Source organism: Lingula anatina, chromosome 7 (genome assembly GCF_051362555.1).
Source record: "Lingula anatina isolate TDL-2025a chromosome 7, LinAna3.0, whole genome shotgun sequence".
Lineage (NCBI taxonomy): Eukaryota > Metazoa > Brachiopoda > Lingulata > Lingulida > Lingulidae > Lingula > Lingula anatina.
The window spans coordinates 8,346,281-8,365,000 of NC_141773.1; the positions used below are offsets into that span (position 1 = coordinate 8,346,281).

General features: G+C 34.8%; 3 protein-coding genes across 4 annotated transcripts in view; 1 reads left to right on the top strand and 2 right to left on the bottom strand.

Annotated features, from left to right (window-relative positions):
- Window positions 1–5: 5 nt before the first annotated feature.
- Window positions 6–6,451, bottom strand: LOC106181657 (transcription initiation factor TFIID subunit 9B). Its single transcript, XM_013566104.2, has 6 exons — window positions 6,292–6,451; window positions 5,479–5,615; window positions 4,917–5,048; window positions 2,358–2,430; window positions 1,886–2,044; window positions 6–1,525 (listed from the first exon to the last, which is right to left on the bottom strand). The coding sequence occupies exons 1-6, from the start codon at window positions 6,410–6,412 to the stop codon at window positions 1,461–1,463; spliced, it is 687 nt and encodes a 228-aa protein (XP_013421558.1). The 5' UTR covers window positions 6,413–6,451; the 3' UTR covers window positions 6–1,460.
- Window positions 6,452–6,683: 232 nt separating this feature from the next.
- On the bottom strand, window positions 6,684–14,526 carry LOC106181668 (coatomer subunit zeta-1). 2 transcript variants are annotated; one of them, XM_024076799.2, is made up of 8 exons: window positions 14,375–14,526; window positions 13,687–13,755; window positions 13,311–13,392; window positions 12,708–12,746; window positions 10,970–11,061; window positions 10,397–10,530; window positions 9,871–9,961; window positions 6,684–7,830 (listed from the first exon to the last, which is right to left on the bottom strand). In XM_024076799.2, the coding sequence occupies exons 1-8, from the start codon at window positions 14,426–14,428 to the stop codon at window positions 7,783–7,785; spliced, it is 609 nt and encodes a 202-aa protein (XP_023932567.2). In that variant the 5' UTR covers window positions 14,429–14,526; the 3' UTR covers window positions 6,684–7,782. The 2 variants fall into 2 exon arrangements, with proteins under 2 accessions (XP_023932567.2, XP_013421568.2); XM_013566114.2 differs by lacking the exon at window positions 12,708–12,746 and having other exon boundaries at window positions 14,375–14,436.
- Window positions 14,527–16,660: 2,134 nt separating this feature from the next.
- LOC106181667 (PI-actitoxin-Axm2b) overlaps window positions 16,661–18,720 on the top strand; it is a 3,914-nt gene continuing 1,854 nt past the window's right edge. Inside the window, exons 1-2 of the mRNA XM_013566113.2 lie at window positions 16,661–18,338; window positions 18,569–18,598. Coding sequence (XP_013421567.2) covers window positions 18,297–18,338; window positions 18,569–18,598 — 72 coding nt within the window. The 5' untranslated portion in view covers window positions 16,661–18,296. The remainder of the gene's footprint in view (window positions 18,339–18,568; window positions 18,599–18,720) is intronic.

Consider the following 18,720-nt stretch of genomic DNA (forward strand, 5'->3'; position numbering starts at 1 on the left):
TTAAATACTGTTTTTTAACATCAATTTATTTCACAATTCATTTTACAATTTTGCAGTAGTTGAACTTACTTGAAAAGTCTTATTTTTGTCTGTAATGTAGATGGAAAACTTGACTAAAGAAATGAAAAACAGATTGATTAAATGCTGTTTTTCAACATCAATTTATTTCACAATCCATTTTACAATTTCGCAGTAGTTGAACTTACTTGAAAACAGTGAAAACAGTCTTATTTTTGTCTGTAATGTAGATGGGAAAATAATCATCATTAAGAGTTGGAAGTTTTTCTGAAGCTAATAAGTTATCATGTTTTACCCTCAGTGTATTTAGTGATTTAAGATATCACTAAATTTAGGTGCCCTTTGAAATGTTAAACAGCTCAACTTTTCAATTTCATGTTCTTAAATATGTACAATTTTTATTTACTTTTAATAAATGACTCTTTTTGACAGTAACTCAGTTTTGCAACTTTTATCTCATCCTTTGCAGATATTTTAAACTAACAGTACAATGTGTTGGGTGATCAATATATAAGAATGAATTCTTTGAGAAATTACCAACGTCATTAATGTATTCTTTACATTATATTTGGCGTTACTGCTTAATATTAATTTAATTCCACACAGATAACTTGGTTGTCATAGACTTTCGATATATGCTCTTTATGAGCACTTGGTCCATAACTGCTGTTCTCACATACTGTATAAGTACAAACACAAGTCATTTCATTTGTTCAGACAACCCTTTCTAGGCTAGGTTGGTACAAGCTCTTGTCAAAAATAATGCAATACATAAATTATAAATGTGTGATTCATAATTGCGATTGTCAAACAAGGAAAATTGTCTATTTTACAGTTTTATATTTCTCTCCTGACAAATCACGCCCCTGATGAACATCTCTCTCTTTTCTATCATCTCAATATGTTTTCCACTCACCCCACCAGGCTCTTCTGACCAACTTTGTACACTATATATATTTGTCTTTTACGCTTCATAGAGAGTGTTGACTATAGCATTTCAATAGCCAGGTCATCAATGGACCCTGTGCAGAATTAAGATGTTGTACTAGAATTTGGAAAATATTGTAAGTAACAGTCTCTGCCATAAAGTCTATGGAGCCACTATTAATATTGCAGAACAAAAGATACTGTAACAGCATTACATTGCTTGAGGAAATAAGTCTTGAAGAAAATAATGTTCCTCTCTTCCAGCTGCATTTCCAATATCAAACTTGGTCATGGTATGGTCTTTCAGTTACATCATGACATCATGACCATACTCAATACAGTGACATGTCTTCTGGGGCTGATTAAGCTCATAAATTCCTGACAAAACTCTTCTTCTCTTTTCTCACAAATCCATCACAATTCTGCAGTTTCACAGACCCATAAGGAAGAGTGTCCTAATGCTTTGGCTGCTTTCCATTTTGTATATATCCATCATTTTGAACCATGATGCCTAATTATGATGGTTTGTCATAATCATCATCCTCTGCCTTCCTCTTCAAAGGATTTGATTGTGAAGGAGCTAATAATAATAATAATAATAATAATAATAATAATAATAATAATAATAATGAATGCGCATTCTCCAAACATCAATTGCTGCATAATAACTTGAAAAGCATGCAAAAAGCAGAAATCTCTGCCAACACGGCTCAATTTCCATTACTGATAAAATACATAAATAATTTTTAGTACCTCAAAAAATATAAAAGCACTTTTTGACCTTATCTCAAGGTGGTCATTTAGAATTTCAAAATAATATATTTAGGCAATATTAAGGAAACATTGTTTAGGAAAATATGATTTATCAATTGTGTTCCAAATATGTGAGCAGTTACTGAACTCAGTTAAGAGTCTAGTGGTTCAGTCTAAAGCTACCTACTTGTTGTTAGCCTAATTGTTGGCATTGGCATAGCTGCAGCAGAGGATGAGGTGCCCTGTTTGGTAACCAAGGTAACTGTTGGCATGGAAACACCTTTAGAAACAACAGACAGGGATGTTCCTCCCATGCTTGCCAGGTTTAGAGGCTGATTCTTAGAAACTGAAATAAATATATAATATACTCATTATATATATATATATATATATATATATATATATATTAAAGTCAAATTAGAATATGTTTAGCATTTAGCTATAATTAGTTGGGTTACATTTACATGGTGGAAAGGAAATGTAGATAATACACATTCAGAGGAAGAAATTTCTTAATTTTATTCACTGGTCTTCTGTAAAAGAACATCTAAAGAAATAGTATTTACTGAGTTGGCTGATAATCATATCCTATTAAGGTATATGAAGCAATAAAAATTAACTATGGTGAATTATTCAATTAAGTCTATCAGAACACTTACCTCCTCCAGATGTTATGATTTTTGGTGAACTAAGTGTGTACGCTGAGGCAGGAAGTCCAACTGGTAATCTGGGCTGGAAATGAAAAGGAGACGAGTCAAAGTTACAAAATGGTTGAGTTATATTGAGAATATATTAAAAAAAACTGAATAGTTGTTCTTCTTTATATAAATAAAAGTTACCTAAACAAACTACCTAAGCAAATATCAGACAGTTAAAAATACCCCTGACTGTGTCATTTAAAATGAAGTGAATTTCAACTTTTATCAAATATTGCCAAATAGATCCAGTTTGTAGATGCTTTGTTATGCATAATTTTCATTTGTTATGCATAATTTTCATTTTCATGTTTGTGTGTGTGTGTGCATTTTTTTTTCTTTTTGTGGCTGAATCTTATCCACATTTCCCAACTCAAAGCTTTGTGTAACTTAAGGTACGGATGTACCCAAATATAGCTAAAAATCGTCATTTTTGGTTTTTTATGTCTAATTATTGGTTAAATATGTATCTAACGTTTAACAGAATAAAATTTTTACATTTTGAACAAAAAAGATGTTTTTTCTGAGGATTCTGATGCTGCACACATCGGCACCGGTGGCCTGGCCTTCGTTGTCAAGGGCCCTTGGCATGGGTAAACTCGGTGGGCGGACCTTAGCAGCATCAGCACGTCTAGGGAAACAACAGAACAGGGATGCGCCATGCCCCCTTTGTCATAAACACGCCGGCAAAGCAGTGCCTATTGTTCCGCTTAAGCTGTTTTGATAGTCACTCTTGATTGTGATCAGCACTAAGATGAATCTTTTCAGACACATTGGATTTGCTCGAAATACGCGTTCTTCCTTAAATATTGCTTGTTGTTACACACGCTCTTTCGATTTTCTTGTTAACTTTTTGAGAATTGCAAAAAAAAAAAAAAGAAGAAAATTCCGTTGCTTGCTACCCGTGACAACAATCGTCATTCTATCCATTTTCGACAACAGCTCAATGCAGTTGTTAGATTTTAACCACAACATGGGCGTAACTAGGCATACGCACGGATGCACTGTGCGTACAATTTTTGGCCAACCATGATATTATTTCATATAAATTTAGTGTATATCTCACGGAATATAAAGAAATCCTCTGCTTATTAAAGTCACCTGTATGAACAAATCCTCTGTATAAATTGTATAGGCACAAGTGTTCTGACCCCCCCCCCCCCCCCCCCCCCCCCCATCTAACTGGAACTTCCTTTACCTCTTAATTGGAGGGTTCAGTGGCCCACAACTCTCCTAAAGTCTCGCTGGCGATATTTAGCTCAGGTAAGAATCTACCTGAGTGTTATTTTCAAAGAGCAGCTCCCGCAACCCTGTGGGCACTAGATTAAATCTGGACACCAGGTTTTATAAGGAGCTAGAGAAACAAAGGAAGGATTTTTCCTGCAAAGCGTCAAAGAATTTTGAAACGGAGTTGACCCAGCTTTTTTCTTCAACAATTATCGCAGAATTTTTCCTGGCTCACCCAACTTTAGACATTTCCTCTAACAAAACCTTTTTGGTTGCGTCTGTTTCTTGTTGTTGATGGTCCGATAGGCATCCTATAACACGACCGTGTTTTCGAACCATTTTTCGCTTGGCGAATGTGGACAAGACCACCTGCGATGCTGCTATTGTGTGCACATCCTAGAGCGCATCCCTAACACTTTCCCCGACGGCAATTGACGTGGCCACTGATTGCTTGAGTCATTAGGGCTTACTTGATTGCCTGTCAATCATTCTGGCAGTGCTAGCGGTAACCCCTTGAAGTTACTAACAGGAGGTGAGATTGTTACAAAAATAAGATTTTTTGACATCCAAATGCATGCAAACAAGCTAATTTCAACCGGCAACAGAGTACCCATCTTCGCGATCGTCAGAACGATAACAGGTAAAGCTGTCAACAATTTAATTTGCTAATTTGGGCAATTAACCTCCCTGAAAGGGTTTTGCTCGTTTTCTTTGCTTTCAATATTGACGAGATAGTGTTATCTTAGCAAGCTATAACTGTCTACCTGTACACCTGAGGGAGACCAAATTCACCATGCTAATTATGAAAAGTATGCACTAAAAGTGCTTTTTAAGAAATTTTGATTGATCCTCTTTTTTTCTAATTTATAGACTTTGAAAGTGAAAATTCCCTAATATTTTGATGTAATTTCACGTTTTCATAGATAAAATCAACAATAAGTGTTTGAAGAAAAATCCCTGACTCCATGCTGTAGTACTTTGTTCAAGTGTTATAATGCCATCAAAAGCAAGTTTATAGCTGTCCAGGTGCCCGAGAAAATCATGTGTATAAAAATGGTGTTTTTGTCCCCAAAATCCCAATATTACGTCACACGATGAAGTTAGAGCTGTGTTCCAAGCATAATTAGATATTTTGAAGATACATTAAATGAATGTGACAGGAATAAAAAAGCCAAGACCTTTATTTTAAGAGAAAATCTCAAACCTACATTCCCACCTTAAAGCTTAAAGCAAAATATCCAGTTCCATGGTCAGAATTATGCTAAGTCAACTCTACACACATAATACGCACACTACCTTCTTCAATGCTTTAAGTTTATAATTAGTGGAAGACAGGCAGTATCTGTCTGGAGGCAGCTTTGGTCCTGTGTATGGCTTTATCAATGGCAGTGACTGGCTGTTTCTGTGTTTGGCAACCTCCATTAAGAGCTACAAAAATGAATATCTTTATCAAAAACTGTCATCAACATTTCTGCATGTAGTGGTACATTTCTTCCATATATGATTTTTAGATAATGTAACAGAAAATTAACAAAACTAGAATCCTAATGAATGAGTAAAACTCTAAACAAGAGAAATAGGCAAAGTGCCATCTTCATAAAATGCTGTGTGTGTGTGTGTGTGTGTGTATGTGTGTGTGAAAGAGAGAGAGAGTGTGAGTAAGAGAGACCTAATTTTCACCATGAACTGATCTTTGCAAATTTTCTGTCCCTTATATCCTAAAAACTGGCAGAGATACACCCATAGTTACTATTAAAGTTAAATAGGAAATCATATACTGGCAATCTAACTGTGATCTTAAAATTGACCTCGAGAGAGAGAGAGGGAGACAGAGAGAGAGATAGAGAGATCGACTTACATCTTTAGGTGGTGGTGTGGTGTAGGAATGATCCAGCTTACATTGAATTGCTAGCTTAACATCTTCTGTATCTATATTTTTCTTGCCTGCATGGTTGGCATACACTTTGGCATCATCTAATACATCTGTCACATATCCTGAAATACAAAGATTAGCTGTTTGTTGCCAGTATTTAAAAACTTTAAATCATACTACGAAAAATATTTAATTAAATTTAATAAAAATTAAATAAAATTGCCTTTCCTTGCATCAATAAAAAGAACTGTAATTTTCTTCATCAACAAACAGACCACACACTTAATGTTTACTTAGTGCAGGTAAAAAAGCTGTACTGATGCAGTACTACTGCAATATTTTCAAAGATATTCAAGACCATTCAAGTATAACATGATTAACTCAAGTCATTTTAGTGTGAACATCCAAAAATCAGTAAATTACCAAAGTACCAGTAATTTACTTGAATAGCAGAGGCATTGAACAAAAATCAGAACATAAAATATTAGAAAAACCCACGCATAAGACGGCGGCACACTACAAATTATTAAGTTAAAATAAATCACAAAAACTTTGTTGTAAGACACTGCGCCTAATCAATTTGACCTAAGGTATTACTATGTGGTAAGTACAGTAAACATGTAGCAAATACTAGCTTAAACATACATGTATCTTCCATACAACTCGACGGCCTTTAATACTTTTTTTTTGCCAATTTGAATTATATTAATTGTGAAATTTGCTCCCCCCCCCCCCCCCCGCACCTCTGGGTTTGAACACCTAAATAACCACTGCCAAATTTATTTCCACAATACTTACGATAGGTGAACTCCAACATTTGATTAATCACCCGAGGTTCGTAGTCTGTGACACCCATGTCCTTCAGAATCGATGCCATAACTTGGGCATCTTTCGGCGTGCTCTTCGTTGGTGCAGCCATATTGAAAACATTAACTTTGCGTTGATTGACAATAGATGGCGGTGGCGCGTTGTTCCATTCAAGAGAAACCCAACGTGAAGTGGAATTATGAAAGACTTCTTTCCAATCCTCCCAGTTGATCAGTTTAACTTTTACTTAAATAAATCTTTGTAAGGTCTTATAAGAGAACAACGAAGCAAAAATTACAGGGTGATATTTAGCCAATCAATGATCTTCTTTTGGTGTAAGGAACCCCCACATAATACATTACATAAAACACAAAACACATTGCTCTAAATGCACCATGTCAATGTTGTATTTCAAGATACAATTTATAAAATTTGAATAATACACATTATATGAAAATGTTTTATGATCCCAACCAGCTCTGTCAAATTTTCTCACAAGAGATCTGACTCTCTACCAAAGTGTTTGTATAGCGACATTAATTTTATGGAATACCAAATGACCATGACTAGTGAGACCTTTTTTAAAAACTATTTCCAACTTATCACTTTGATTCTATCAAGAGGAAAGATTAAGTACTTTTCATAAAATTAAGAAATCCAAAATACCAGCATGGATTTTTACAATTTAACAGAAGGTTAATTGTTGTCTGTGCAAAAGTGTCATTTTTGTTAAACGTTCCAACCAAGACACTTTTTTATTTCAAATACAACTAGCTGTATATTCCTGCCACCTTTAAAAACCCTGCAAAGATGACAGCACAAAACATGTGAGTGGTGTAGGCTAGTCTTTCCTCCAAAGCAGAATCTAATATAGTTTTCTAGGGCGACTCCTGTTGTCAAACAGTATAACACACAATCATTAACCAAGAAAATACTTTTTGGTCAAAGTTTGAGGTATGTAGGGAAAATTATAAATTTAATACAACAAATGAAAGGTTTTAATAAAGCACTGTAATTTTGATCATCTCTTGCTCACAATCTATTTGATAATGTTGAGTCCAAAGTTTCTGAATTTTAACAGGCCCCTGGTATCAATATCAAACAGTATTATTATACCTACATTTTTCTATATGCATTTATTCATTTCTTTATGGAAATGTTGCCATTAATATTATATGAAATATATATTTAAATATGTATCTTAAAAGATACAGATATGAAAGTAAACCTTTAAAAAAGTCCAAGTCAGTAATAAGGTTCAACTTTTACATGACTGCACTCTTCTTCCCATGTTCTGGTGCACTGACAATTACAGGCATAAATGTGTTTCTGCAATTTTTAAGCACTTGGTTTGATAGTGGTGTCCATTGTCTCTCTCTGAACTCCTGCCATTTATACCCAAATGCCTCTTATTCAATATTTTGTCAGTTTATCTTCCAGCCTCGTTATGTACAAAGTCTCCTTCTTTCCACTGCTCTTGTGCTACTTCAGTAAAGACCACTTTAGTTGTTCCTTTGCAGATTGCAGCACCTGAAAGAAGTTTAAAAAGAAGGAAGAAACATTAATTCAAAAAATACTATTATACGGAATAAAGATAAAAGAAAGCAATTTATACTAAATACTTCCACACCCACCTTGTTATTTTGGAACAAGCTCTATTTAACTTGTTCACATGTGAGTACTTTATGCAAGTCTGTAAGTCTTCAGCTTTTTTTTTTTTTTGTTTCTTTTTTTTTTTTTTTACTGCCTGGACTATAAGTTATAAAGTGTCAATGATAAATTCATATTTGAATAATATTTCTAAAATGACTGGTCAGAAAGGAAGGGTGAAAAATCTTAAATTTCACTAAAGACATGAGTACATATATAAATGTTTGCTTCTATAATTGGCCTTAGAACAGGCCTACCCAACTACCAGACTCGGCACATAAGGATCCTGAATTAACCAGTATTTCAGACCACACTACCCGTTTTCAAGGTGTGTGTCAGATCGCATTTCGGAGTATCATACCCTAGAACAAATTTTGTAGGACGACCATGGGCTCACCTGTCGGTGTTTTGACTGATACTCCGAAATGCGATCTGACACACACCTTGAAAACAGGTAGTGTGGTCCGGTATACCAGTTAATTCAGGATCCTTTTGTGCCAAGTCTGGTAGTTGGGTAGGCCTGTAGAATCCCATTTTTGATTCCGATATCCTAAAGACCCCCTATGAGAGAGAAAAGCTATAAAACCGACAACCTTTGGTGCTCTTTGTATAAAAACAAACCCACAATCCCATGCAGAACCTTTCTACAGTGTGGGAGGAATGGGATAAAGTGTGTGCGATGCATCAAACAAAGAACATATTTTGTGGTGAAATTACAATATATCACACATCCCAAAGAACTACATTAATTTTCCTGCACAGTGAGAAGCAGATAAAACCAAACCCTATTTGCAAAAATAATTCCTTTTCTCTCAAGCAAGTGTAAAAAAAGGCAGTAAGAGTACAAATAAAATAATTCATGGGTTGCTCTTTGCCTAACTCTTACCAATATTTCATTTTGCTTACTTTTTCTTCACTTCTTATTTATTTATTTATTTTTATTTTTTTTATTCATTTATTTATTTATTTTTTTTTTTTTTTGGGGGGGGGGGAGGGGGGTTGATTATGACCTGCTTAATTCAAGCTGCTATATGAGTTGGAGCAAAAGAGTATGCTAAAATGAGGAAAACCCCTAAGCTCTGCTGAATTTTATTATAATTCATTCAAAATACAGGACCTTTCAAAATTTTTCATGTTACACACACAAAAGGAGAAAATCCACCAAAATTTGCAAGTTTACAACCCCTTTACACCCATCAGTGTCTTCAACCTCAATTCAAGATATAAATATTGTCATTTAAAAGTTTAAGAAATGCCCCAAAATTATACACAAAAAGAAAGTCCACATTGTCCAGTGCTTCAAAAACCACCTACCTTCAGCTTGTCAGCTAGATGCTGAATAAAGGTAATAATATTGAAAAAGAACTTGCAAAGAAGTGTTGTTTGGGCAAAATAAGTGTTTATAAGCTTTTAAATAACTTAAGTGATGCAACATTTTTGATCTCTCTCTATTAGCAGCATGATAATACTACTAGCAGGTTAAGGTCTGCACCTACATTAGGCCAGTTAACACCCGGATCAACATGGACTAAATGAGCTGGACTAACTGATGCCACCAAACCATCTTGTTCTCAAATAAAAAAAACTTGAAACCTGCTGAAAGTCCCCATGTAACCTGGTCACCTGGTGATGTCAATTAGTCTTTCTCTAGTCTAAGCTTATCCTGATGTGAACATTGTAGGAGGGATGTGGACATGGCAGTTTACTTTGTATGTACACTTTATTCACACACCTGGAACACATAATCACCACTTCCCCAAGTTTGATCCTTTTTTTTCTTTTCATGTTTTACTCTGACCTCCCTTTCCATGCCTTTGCTGGAGAATGATTCAGAAAATTAATTCTGCACCTCGCATCTATACATCTTCAACACTGAACCATATAAAATGGTCAGTCAGGTAACACGCAGCCATGACTCACCTGAGCAACTGTTTGCTCCCCTAGTGGAATGTCATCATTCTTTATTGCAACCCTCTGACACACAGCTGTAGAATCAGCTTCTAATATAATGCTGAAAAAAATGCACAAATAAATCCTATAAGTTTACTCTTTCCTGAACCAGTATGATGAGTATGAGATAGACTAAGCAACAAAACCGTCCAAAACAGTTCTTCATACCTCAACTTGCACAATCAATTAAAAGCAGTGTATCAAAAAGAATTTATGAACTACCCTAGATGAAATTTTTTTACAAACCCACATGATTTTCTTACCAATGAAAAACAATGACTGAAGGAGGTACATATGCAAGTTACGTGCATGATACAATTATCGGTTCTTTTAACACAAGAGGTAAAAACCATACATTTTGAGAGGTTGTATTTTGTCAGCTTTATCTGAGTTCTGCTCATTTTTCTTCCATAAATGTTGCTGAGATAATCCTGTAGGAGTAACTGTTTCTCACATAATTTGACAATAAACTTAAGACCAAGAAGAATGCTATTACCCTCCATCACATATCTCATCCAGCGCCAAGAATGCACCATCGAGGTTGTCTAGTAGTGCCCTCTTTTCTACATTCTTCCGTAGCATCTGACTCACAGATTCGTAAAAAGTGTTAAGAACGCTTGCCAAGATGAGCTGAAAAGTGTTGACAGATGTTGTCATAATGGTTCATAAGGCATCATTTTAAATGATAAAAAATTTAATTTTTTGATTGTTTAACCCAGGCTACGAGTGTTTATATTTCTCATGTAATATATTTTTACAGCTGAGACATAACATTGCATCATATTGGTATAAAAGATCCATGAGAAATCATGTGTTTACTTAAATGTAATGAAAGACTTTTAAAATACTTATATGAGGAAATAATTAGCAGATTTGTCATGAATGCATATATTTTTCCAATTAAGTTCTCACTTTATTTACACTCCATCAACATGTTTTTGAGTAAAATAAAAAAAAAAATATTCAAGCTTTCAAGATTCAAAACATGATGAACAAAGGTATCTTTAAGTTCATTATAACTGTTTTATATCAATGTATCTCAGACTGACAAACACTTGTAGCATATTACCTCATTCTCCATGGAACTGCCAACCACAAAAAAGTAGAGATCCACATTACTTCTGTATACACAGGTGAGTCCCTCAAACATAATGATCTCAGCTGAAAAACAAGAAATACACACCTTAATATCTTTTACATGAGATTCTTTATAATCATTACATGGGAATTCATATCAACTCCTTACTGGTTTGTAGTTCAGCATGAATAATATAAATGTGGCTGCAAATCAGAAAACCTTTTTTTTTTTTTTGCTTCTTCAAAAAACACAGCATTTCAAGATAAAATCATCTCATAGAAAAGAAATGACTTTTTTTTATAAATGTGAAAATTACTTCACTACAAACAGAATAAGTTTATCACTTTCGCAGCAAGTCTTGGTGGTTGAAAATAATTGTGTGCAAAAGTTTACATAAGTTTGATATTAAGATGAAGTCTGACAAATCACTTTGTTGACAATTTTAAATGCCTAAAAGAATAAACAACTCTTCTTGATCAGCAGCAGGGTTACAAAGCAACAATCACTCTGTTGTGCAAGGACATAAAATTTCATAGATATTCCAAAATGATTGACAGCTGTTTCAATCACCTTACTACATCAACATACGTTACGTCTTATCCAGCATATCTATCTTGTAACAAATTTAGATGACAAACTGCTTAGCAATAATAGTATTACAATCCCCACTTCCAGATAACTTGCAGCTGACAAAATAAGGTGCACTATCTAAATGAATTAGTTTGTTGGCTATTGTGCCCCTTAAAGTGAAAGGAGCTCAGATTTCACAAAATACCTACAGATGTTATATAATCAAGAATAAATCAAGAATAAGTTATTATAATAGTATACAACGAACCTATAGAATTATTCCTCAAAATCATTTTATCTCTAGAAAAGAATTCACTCACATCTATATGGGTTTACACAAAATCCAAGCTCCCATCTCTTTAGAGGTTTAAGTAATCAGTGAAGTCAATTACACTAGATCATTATTTCAGGCAGTTGCATGCTACTTATATCATATTCCATTCCTATACTTTAGTCTAGCACATGCCCCGCTCCCATCATCCTTATTCTATATAGGTATCCAAATAAAAAAGTCAAGAATGATTTGACCACCAATCGCTGATTGTGTCCTTATTGTATACACACACACTCACACACATGCACGCGCGCGCACACACACACACACACACACACACACACACACATATACACACGCACAGGCACACACACTCACACAGCTGCATATCATATCATTCTTATTTTGACATTCCTGTACAGGTATCAGACAGTTAAAGGCCCACATATAATACTACTTCAAAAGCCAAAAGAAAAAATACTTAAAACACTACCCATGTCTGGATGACCAAGGGCACCACATTTATAGCCTGGTCAGCAGGTTTGTTTTCTAGCTTGGCAAGTAAGATAGCACCAATGGATCCAGTATTTCAAGCTATTCCAACTGACATTATATCTAAATAAGCTATTAAAATTTATTGTGAGGGTATTATAGAATATTAAGTTCTTAAACCAGAAGACCAAAATTGCCTTTACAGAGTCGGCTACCCGAAAACAAGCCCCTGGTGTGAGCATGCTCTATATTCCCTAGCAATCAGGATTATTTACCCTGAGTTTCAGAGGTCAAAGAAAACTCAGGCAGAGGCATGCTACAGTTACAGTTTCTGATGACCTCTGAAACTCAGGACTAGGTCAACAAGCAAGTAGCAGTACTGTGACTTGGTACCTGAGAACTCATCTTCCCAATTTCTACTAGCAACAGAATCTAGAGAAAGAAATAAAAGAGGACAGACATATTTGTCAACCACAAAAACAACAAGAAAAACTTGAGAAAAAAATGAACAGAAAGCATTAGTAACAAACAGAGTGACAGTTACTTTGTAACATTAACTTTAAGATTGAGAATTCCATCTAAATTGATGTTAAAATATCGTCCACTACCTTATCACACACACAAAAAATAAAACTTTGGATTCATTTCTTGATTTTTTATCAGATTTAAAACCAAAAACGTATTGATGTCCTAGCTAGAATTAGTATAAATTGCTTCATCCAAAGTAGCAAAACTAAACAATAAAAGCAAATTCATACTGAAACAATACATTAACAACACACCTAGAAAATTCCTTAATAAACAAATGCATCTAGAAAAACTACATATGCAACCATCTCACCTAAACCCAATTTATAGTTCTAATACTTAATAAAACCATACAGATATATGATATTAATTATTTATTTATTTATTTATTTTTGCTTAGTTTTCATACTGTGCAATTTTTCATAGAATAGACTGGGGAGGGGAGTATAAAATTAGCCCTATACTTACCATTGGCCCTGTGTGTTTTATTATAAAGGTTCTTCTCAAATGCTATTTGTTCCTTTACTGTTGGGAAGTGATCATCATAATACTAAAAAAGATTTTTTTTTTAATGATGAAACATGTTATACGCATTTATGTCATAAAAACTTATCAGGCAAAGTTACTTCAAGCAGAGATGCATGAGTTCATATATAATCAAAGACTGAAAAAGCAAACATCCACATTACAATTAACCTTCTTTAAGGTAGTACAGTATGGGGCACACTAGGCAATTTTTTACCTTTCTTTGTGAGAACTTTCTCAGTTATTTCATCATCTCATTTAAAAAAAATCGGGAATATAACAGTAGATTAGTAATAAGTTTTATCACAGCTGCACTTACTTTGGCAATGATTCTGTTAGAATCGTTGTCTAATATTCCTATGGCTTTTATTACGTACAAAGAGGGTTCCTGAAAACAGAATTTATCAATAGCAATAAATAGTCATACCGGGGTATTTATCAATTTTGTTTAAAAATAATATTATACATTACAACAATGAACATGGAAGACAAGGTGGAAGTAAAAGTAAAAAGATTTGTTGGCGTAACTGGTAGAAAAGAAGATGAATCTTACAAGAACCTTACTCATGGTTTGAACAACATGATAACTGGGTGGCTGTACAGCAGTATGCGAGTTGACGATAACAGACGTAAGATAAAGTTTTCAGTGCTCCAGATCCACGGTGGATGCGCAAACTGGTCATTTCACACTTTTTCAGTCCGTTGCTTTAATGCATTAGCACTGCGTACATATCACAGATCACCAATTAGGAGTGTCAACTCACGAATTTCGGACTTGGTAACAATGACGTGTAATTGTGCACAAAAATAATCTAAATGCAATGTTAACTTCATTTTCCAAATTCTCTTTCCAGTTTGTTTCAACTTCACTACCAAATGTCTCTAAAACGCGGACATTTTAGCTCTGTAGAACTGCCAGTTTATTATTAAATGTTTTTTAGGACACCGTTACATATAAAATAAAGGAAATAAGCCTTATGAGCGTAAAAATAATAAGGTCCACCTACCGGCATTGCAATATCCATTTTCTTGTCGGCGACGTGGAGCGGATTACGTTTCATAGGTGTCACTAAATATCAAGACAAGACATCGTAGATTTTGTGTTTCGTAATAATGTTGAGGTGTTGAGGATGTATTTTAGAATTTTTTATCAAAATGAGAGGAATTTACTGTTCACTCGACATACCTCTTATGAATAGAATATTTACATTATGTAAAGTTACACGAAAACGTGATTCCTGAAAACCGTTTCACCTTCACCTTGAGAAAAGCAAAATGGCTGAGCCACCGGTGAAAGTTGGACCACGACCACCACCAAAAAAGTCTGTTTCGGCAACAAAGCAGGCGCCGTTAAGCAGCAGAATTTATGAAAAACTTTTTGGTGATATTGTGCTACCCAGGACTTTGCCAAAAATGGAAAATCCGACACCTGAGACAGTTGGAAACGAGACATATTACTACATGAAAAAGTTAGAGAGACTAAACGAACAGAGAGCGAGAAAAAATAATCGAATTAGAAGAAATAGCAGGATAACCGCATTCCTGTTGGTTGTATATGTTTGTGGAGCGTGTATCCTTTTTGAAATGAAGGTGTTGGAGACAGATTGTCGCAATGTTTTATGATCTTACCGTTCTTTGATTATATACTCGTAATCAAAGGGTTTAATGAATCCTACCCTATATGTTTGTGTGCATATTGTCTTGGGCTCTATTCCCATAGGTTTTAGATCGATCTATCCCCGCGGGGAGTCTCACTAGATTACTTTCAGATAATCCGACTTAAATGTCCGTCCCGCCTACTACAAGCTGTAAGGAGGTAAATAACTTTGGTGTCCGCCCGGCTGACAGCTATTTAGCGTGAACCCCCAGGGAGTTAGGTCGATCTAAAGTAGGTCGATCTAATCTATGGAAATGGGGTGTTGGTCTATCGCATTTTGCAATTTCATTATGTGTGCATGTGCTCAAGCATTTGTAACATACATGTCTGATTGTTTGACATCTTCCTTATCTGTTCAAAAGATGGCACCACTGTGTGGAGGATGAAGCAGGAGGATGTGCTGGAAGAGGTTGACAGCTTGGCTGGAATTTTAAAGGGGAACAAAAAATGAGAAAGGAATTACAGTTCTATAACTAACTGTTAACAGTGACATTTAGTGAAGAGCTTTCTTTATAAAACTGTCTTCAAGTTAAGCTGAGTAAAGTTGAAAAGGGGATGATTGATTGGAGATATCAAGGATGTTATCTAAACGATAGAAAATGAGTTAATATCAATTGGCATTTTTTTGTACATGACTGGGGAAATAAACTGGAATTTGCCTGAAAATGGGCAAAACTTCAGCTCTGTAACCATTTATGATGACCTGAAAAAACTGAAGTGTTCTACTTGGCCCACATTTATAATCACCAGTTTTATTAATCTTAAGAAATTATTTGTTGAATTTAGCAGTATTAATGTAGATAAGATATACCTGGATAAACTATTCAAAAACAACAAAAAAGAAATTAATAGAGAAGATAACATTGTAAAGCTGGTAATTGTCTGTGGCATTTAAAAAAATAAAGTTAAAAGCATTTGTTTTGTATTGCTTGAGAGTGTAGGTTTGCAAATAAAAATGCCAAAATGAAATTTTAGGTGTTGTACACTGTGTGTGGTTCAATTTATATGTATAGGAGTTGTTGCACAAGCTGTTCCTGTGAATTGCACATGCATTTTTGACACAATTGAGTAGTAAGTATGACAGCTATATAGAATTTCAAAAGTATAAGCAACAAATATACTAGTGTTTGGAGTTACAAACAACATAAGTCAAAATGTTTCTGTTTAGAATATTTGAATATTATACATACAATGTATTTGTTGTTTTTTATATCAAATGGATAACATTTAATAAAATGGGTAGGCATTTTTATTTTGATCTTTCAAAAAAGAATAAATAATAACTGCAGAAGCCCACCAATAATCAAACTGGCCCATCATTTCACAAGACTGATTTTTCCTTCAGTTACCCTGGAGTCATTGCTATACCCGTCGGTACTTTTGGATCCTGTTTTATACTATTCCTAATAAAATAATTTAGTTTTTAATGTTCCCCAACATTCAGACCGCCATTTAAGAAGGAAATCTCGACCTTTTGTTCAACGGTTTGAGAAAGATGAGTGACTTCGTATCACTTCCAACCGTGTAGATAGTGTTCTATTCAGCTATCATTCGATCATGACCACCCTCGGCTGTCACCTTGATTGGATAGTAAACGATTGTCGTAAAATCGCTAAATGATATTAAAACCGGGTTCATAAACTTGAAAACCACCTAGGACAACCTTAGACTTATTTTGGTCCACTCTAACCTCCAATTAAGAAAAAGAAGCCATGCCACTGGACAATACGACCTCTGCGGTTACGTCACTTCCTGATTTGAATAGTGTAGAGGACCAAAATAAACATCAAAGGTGGAATTTGGCTTTACAGTTTGATTGTGCGTATGCCATGCACGGAATTTACAAACGAGCGACGGGATGATGTAGCCTGCAGTATTTTCGGTAAGCGTGCCAAGTTTTAGGCCGCTCCGATGCCCGGCAGTATTTTATTTCGATTATTATGTTTAAGTTGGTTGAGTTTTGTTTCACAAGCTGACTCTATTTTATTGTCTCTATGGAGGTATATGGGGACTTTACGACATTCGGTTTGAAGGCTTTAACCACTTGTTATAGTTTATTTTTGCATTGTATTGGATTAATGTGGCAGTCTAAGGTTGTCCTAGGTGGTTTTCAAGTTTATGAACCTGGTTTTAATATCATTTAGCGATTTTACGACAATCGTTTACTATCCAATCAAGGTGACAGCCGAGCGTGATCATGACATACCACACCTTGCCAAGTTATTCAGTATGTGGAGTCTGCTTTAACAAATAAATGGTTATAAATCAGAGAATGGTTATATATTCAAATGTATTGTTTGAGTTTTTGGCTGCAGTGAAAAGTAAAGGTGACATATACCAAGGAATGATTACGTCTTGTAGATAAATGTACTTGTACTATTATCTTATCTTAATCGTCGGTCTTGCATTCTCGATTCTTACTTAAGTGCATTTGTAGTCATGTAACCATATCAGGGTGTTATATTATTTATTCTTAAGGACTGAAGAATTCATTATATTGAAATTGGCTATTTGGACAGTTAATTTTCTACTTCTTTTTGATAAGGTAATAACAATGAGAGAAGTAAAGTATATATGATATGTCTGAAGCTTTTTCATGCTGACAAAAAGAACAGGTATTTGCCGATATGTTATTAACTGCTTTTTCAACATCATAAGAGTTTTTTTCTTTATTTTTTCTTTTTCCAAAACCAATAATCCCCTATCCTCTGAGAGAGTGTTCATCCTTCGCTAACTCACTGGTACTTAGTCTTCATCATGTACTTAAAAAACATGTTCTTGTGATGTAGTAGAAATCAACCTGAGCAGTACACTCATTCGGAGAGAACGGAACTAACTGGTATTTCGGCAAAAGTCGAAATACGTAGGAAAAGTTTGGTTAATTATTGTCTATATTAGCGTTATTATTTGTTTTCTATAACCCGAAAGTGGGAGTGAATAATTTCTTATATAACTTTTCACTGTGCGGATGATGCACAGCATTTAGGACATACGAGCAAGGCAACTTGTTGAAATGGTCAACACCTTTCGATGTTGCGTAAAGGTATAAATAATGCACTTGAGTATCCATGAAGGTGCGTCACCAAGGTGGATTACATATGCATACAAAGCAGTGCCCTTCCTGAAACGACTGAGAGTTGCAAAGTCCTCAAATCCCTTGCAGCTGCAGACGACATCTTCCACATCTAGCAGTAGGCGCCATCAAGACAGACTTTGCAGCTAACGACGTCTTTTCAGACTTTCTCAACATCGGAGATCATATAAAAGAACAAATGATGCGGTTTTACTTGCTTTTGCTTGCAGTTATTTTGCAGGTAAATATGACTGTAAAATCCAGTCATTTTAAATTGACGGAGATAAATATATATCATCCAGTTTCAATAATCCTCGAGCTCAAAAAGTCCACAGTTCACGTAGATGGTAAATTTATACTTGAAGGAAAAAAATTTAAATGATATCTTGTTCAACGATGAAAGGTTCCTTGGTTGAAAACAAACTTTTTGTCACATCAAGTCATCTAATGACAAATTTCCAATAATTTCAGGCGGTGTCAGCTAGAAGAACAGTATGTGGGGTGAGTACAAAATTATAAATCACTTGTTTTATGACTCTAGATAGCGAACAGTTAGATAATCTTTTAGATTTTGCACCTATTTTAAATTAAAGGAGGCAGATTATTTCACTCAAATATGCCGC

Coding starts and splice junctions, on each gene's coding strand:
- LOC106181657 (XM_013566104.2), bottom strand. CDS start 6,412: ATGGCTGCACCAACGAAGAGCACGCCGAAAGATGCCCAAGTTATGGCA. Junction 5,616..6,291: donor AATGTTGGAGTTCACCTATC/GTAAGTATTGTG, acceptor TTTGTATTTCAG/GATATGTGACAGATGTATTA. Junction 5,049..5,478: donor CCACACCACCACCTAAAGAT/GTAAGTCGATCT, acceptor TCATTTTTGTAG/CTCTTAATGGAGGTTGCCAA.
- LOC106181668 (XM_024076799.2), bottom strand. CDS start 14,428: ATGAAACGTAATCCGCTCCACGTCGCCGACAAGAAAATGGATATTGCA. Junction 13,393..13,686: donor CTAACAGAATCATTGCCAAA/GTAAGTGCAGCT, acceptor AATCTTTTTTAG/TATTATGATGATCACTTCCC. Junction 9,962..10,396: donor GATGAGATATGTGATGGAGG/GTAATAGCATTC, acceptor CATTTTTTTCAG/CATTATATTAGAAGCTGATT.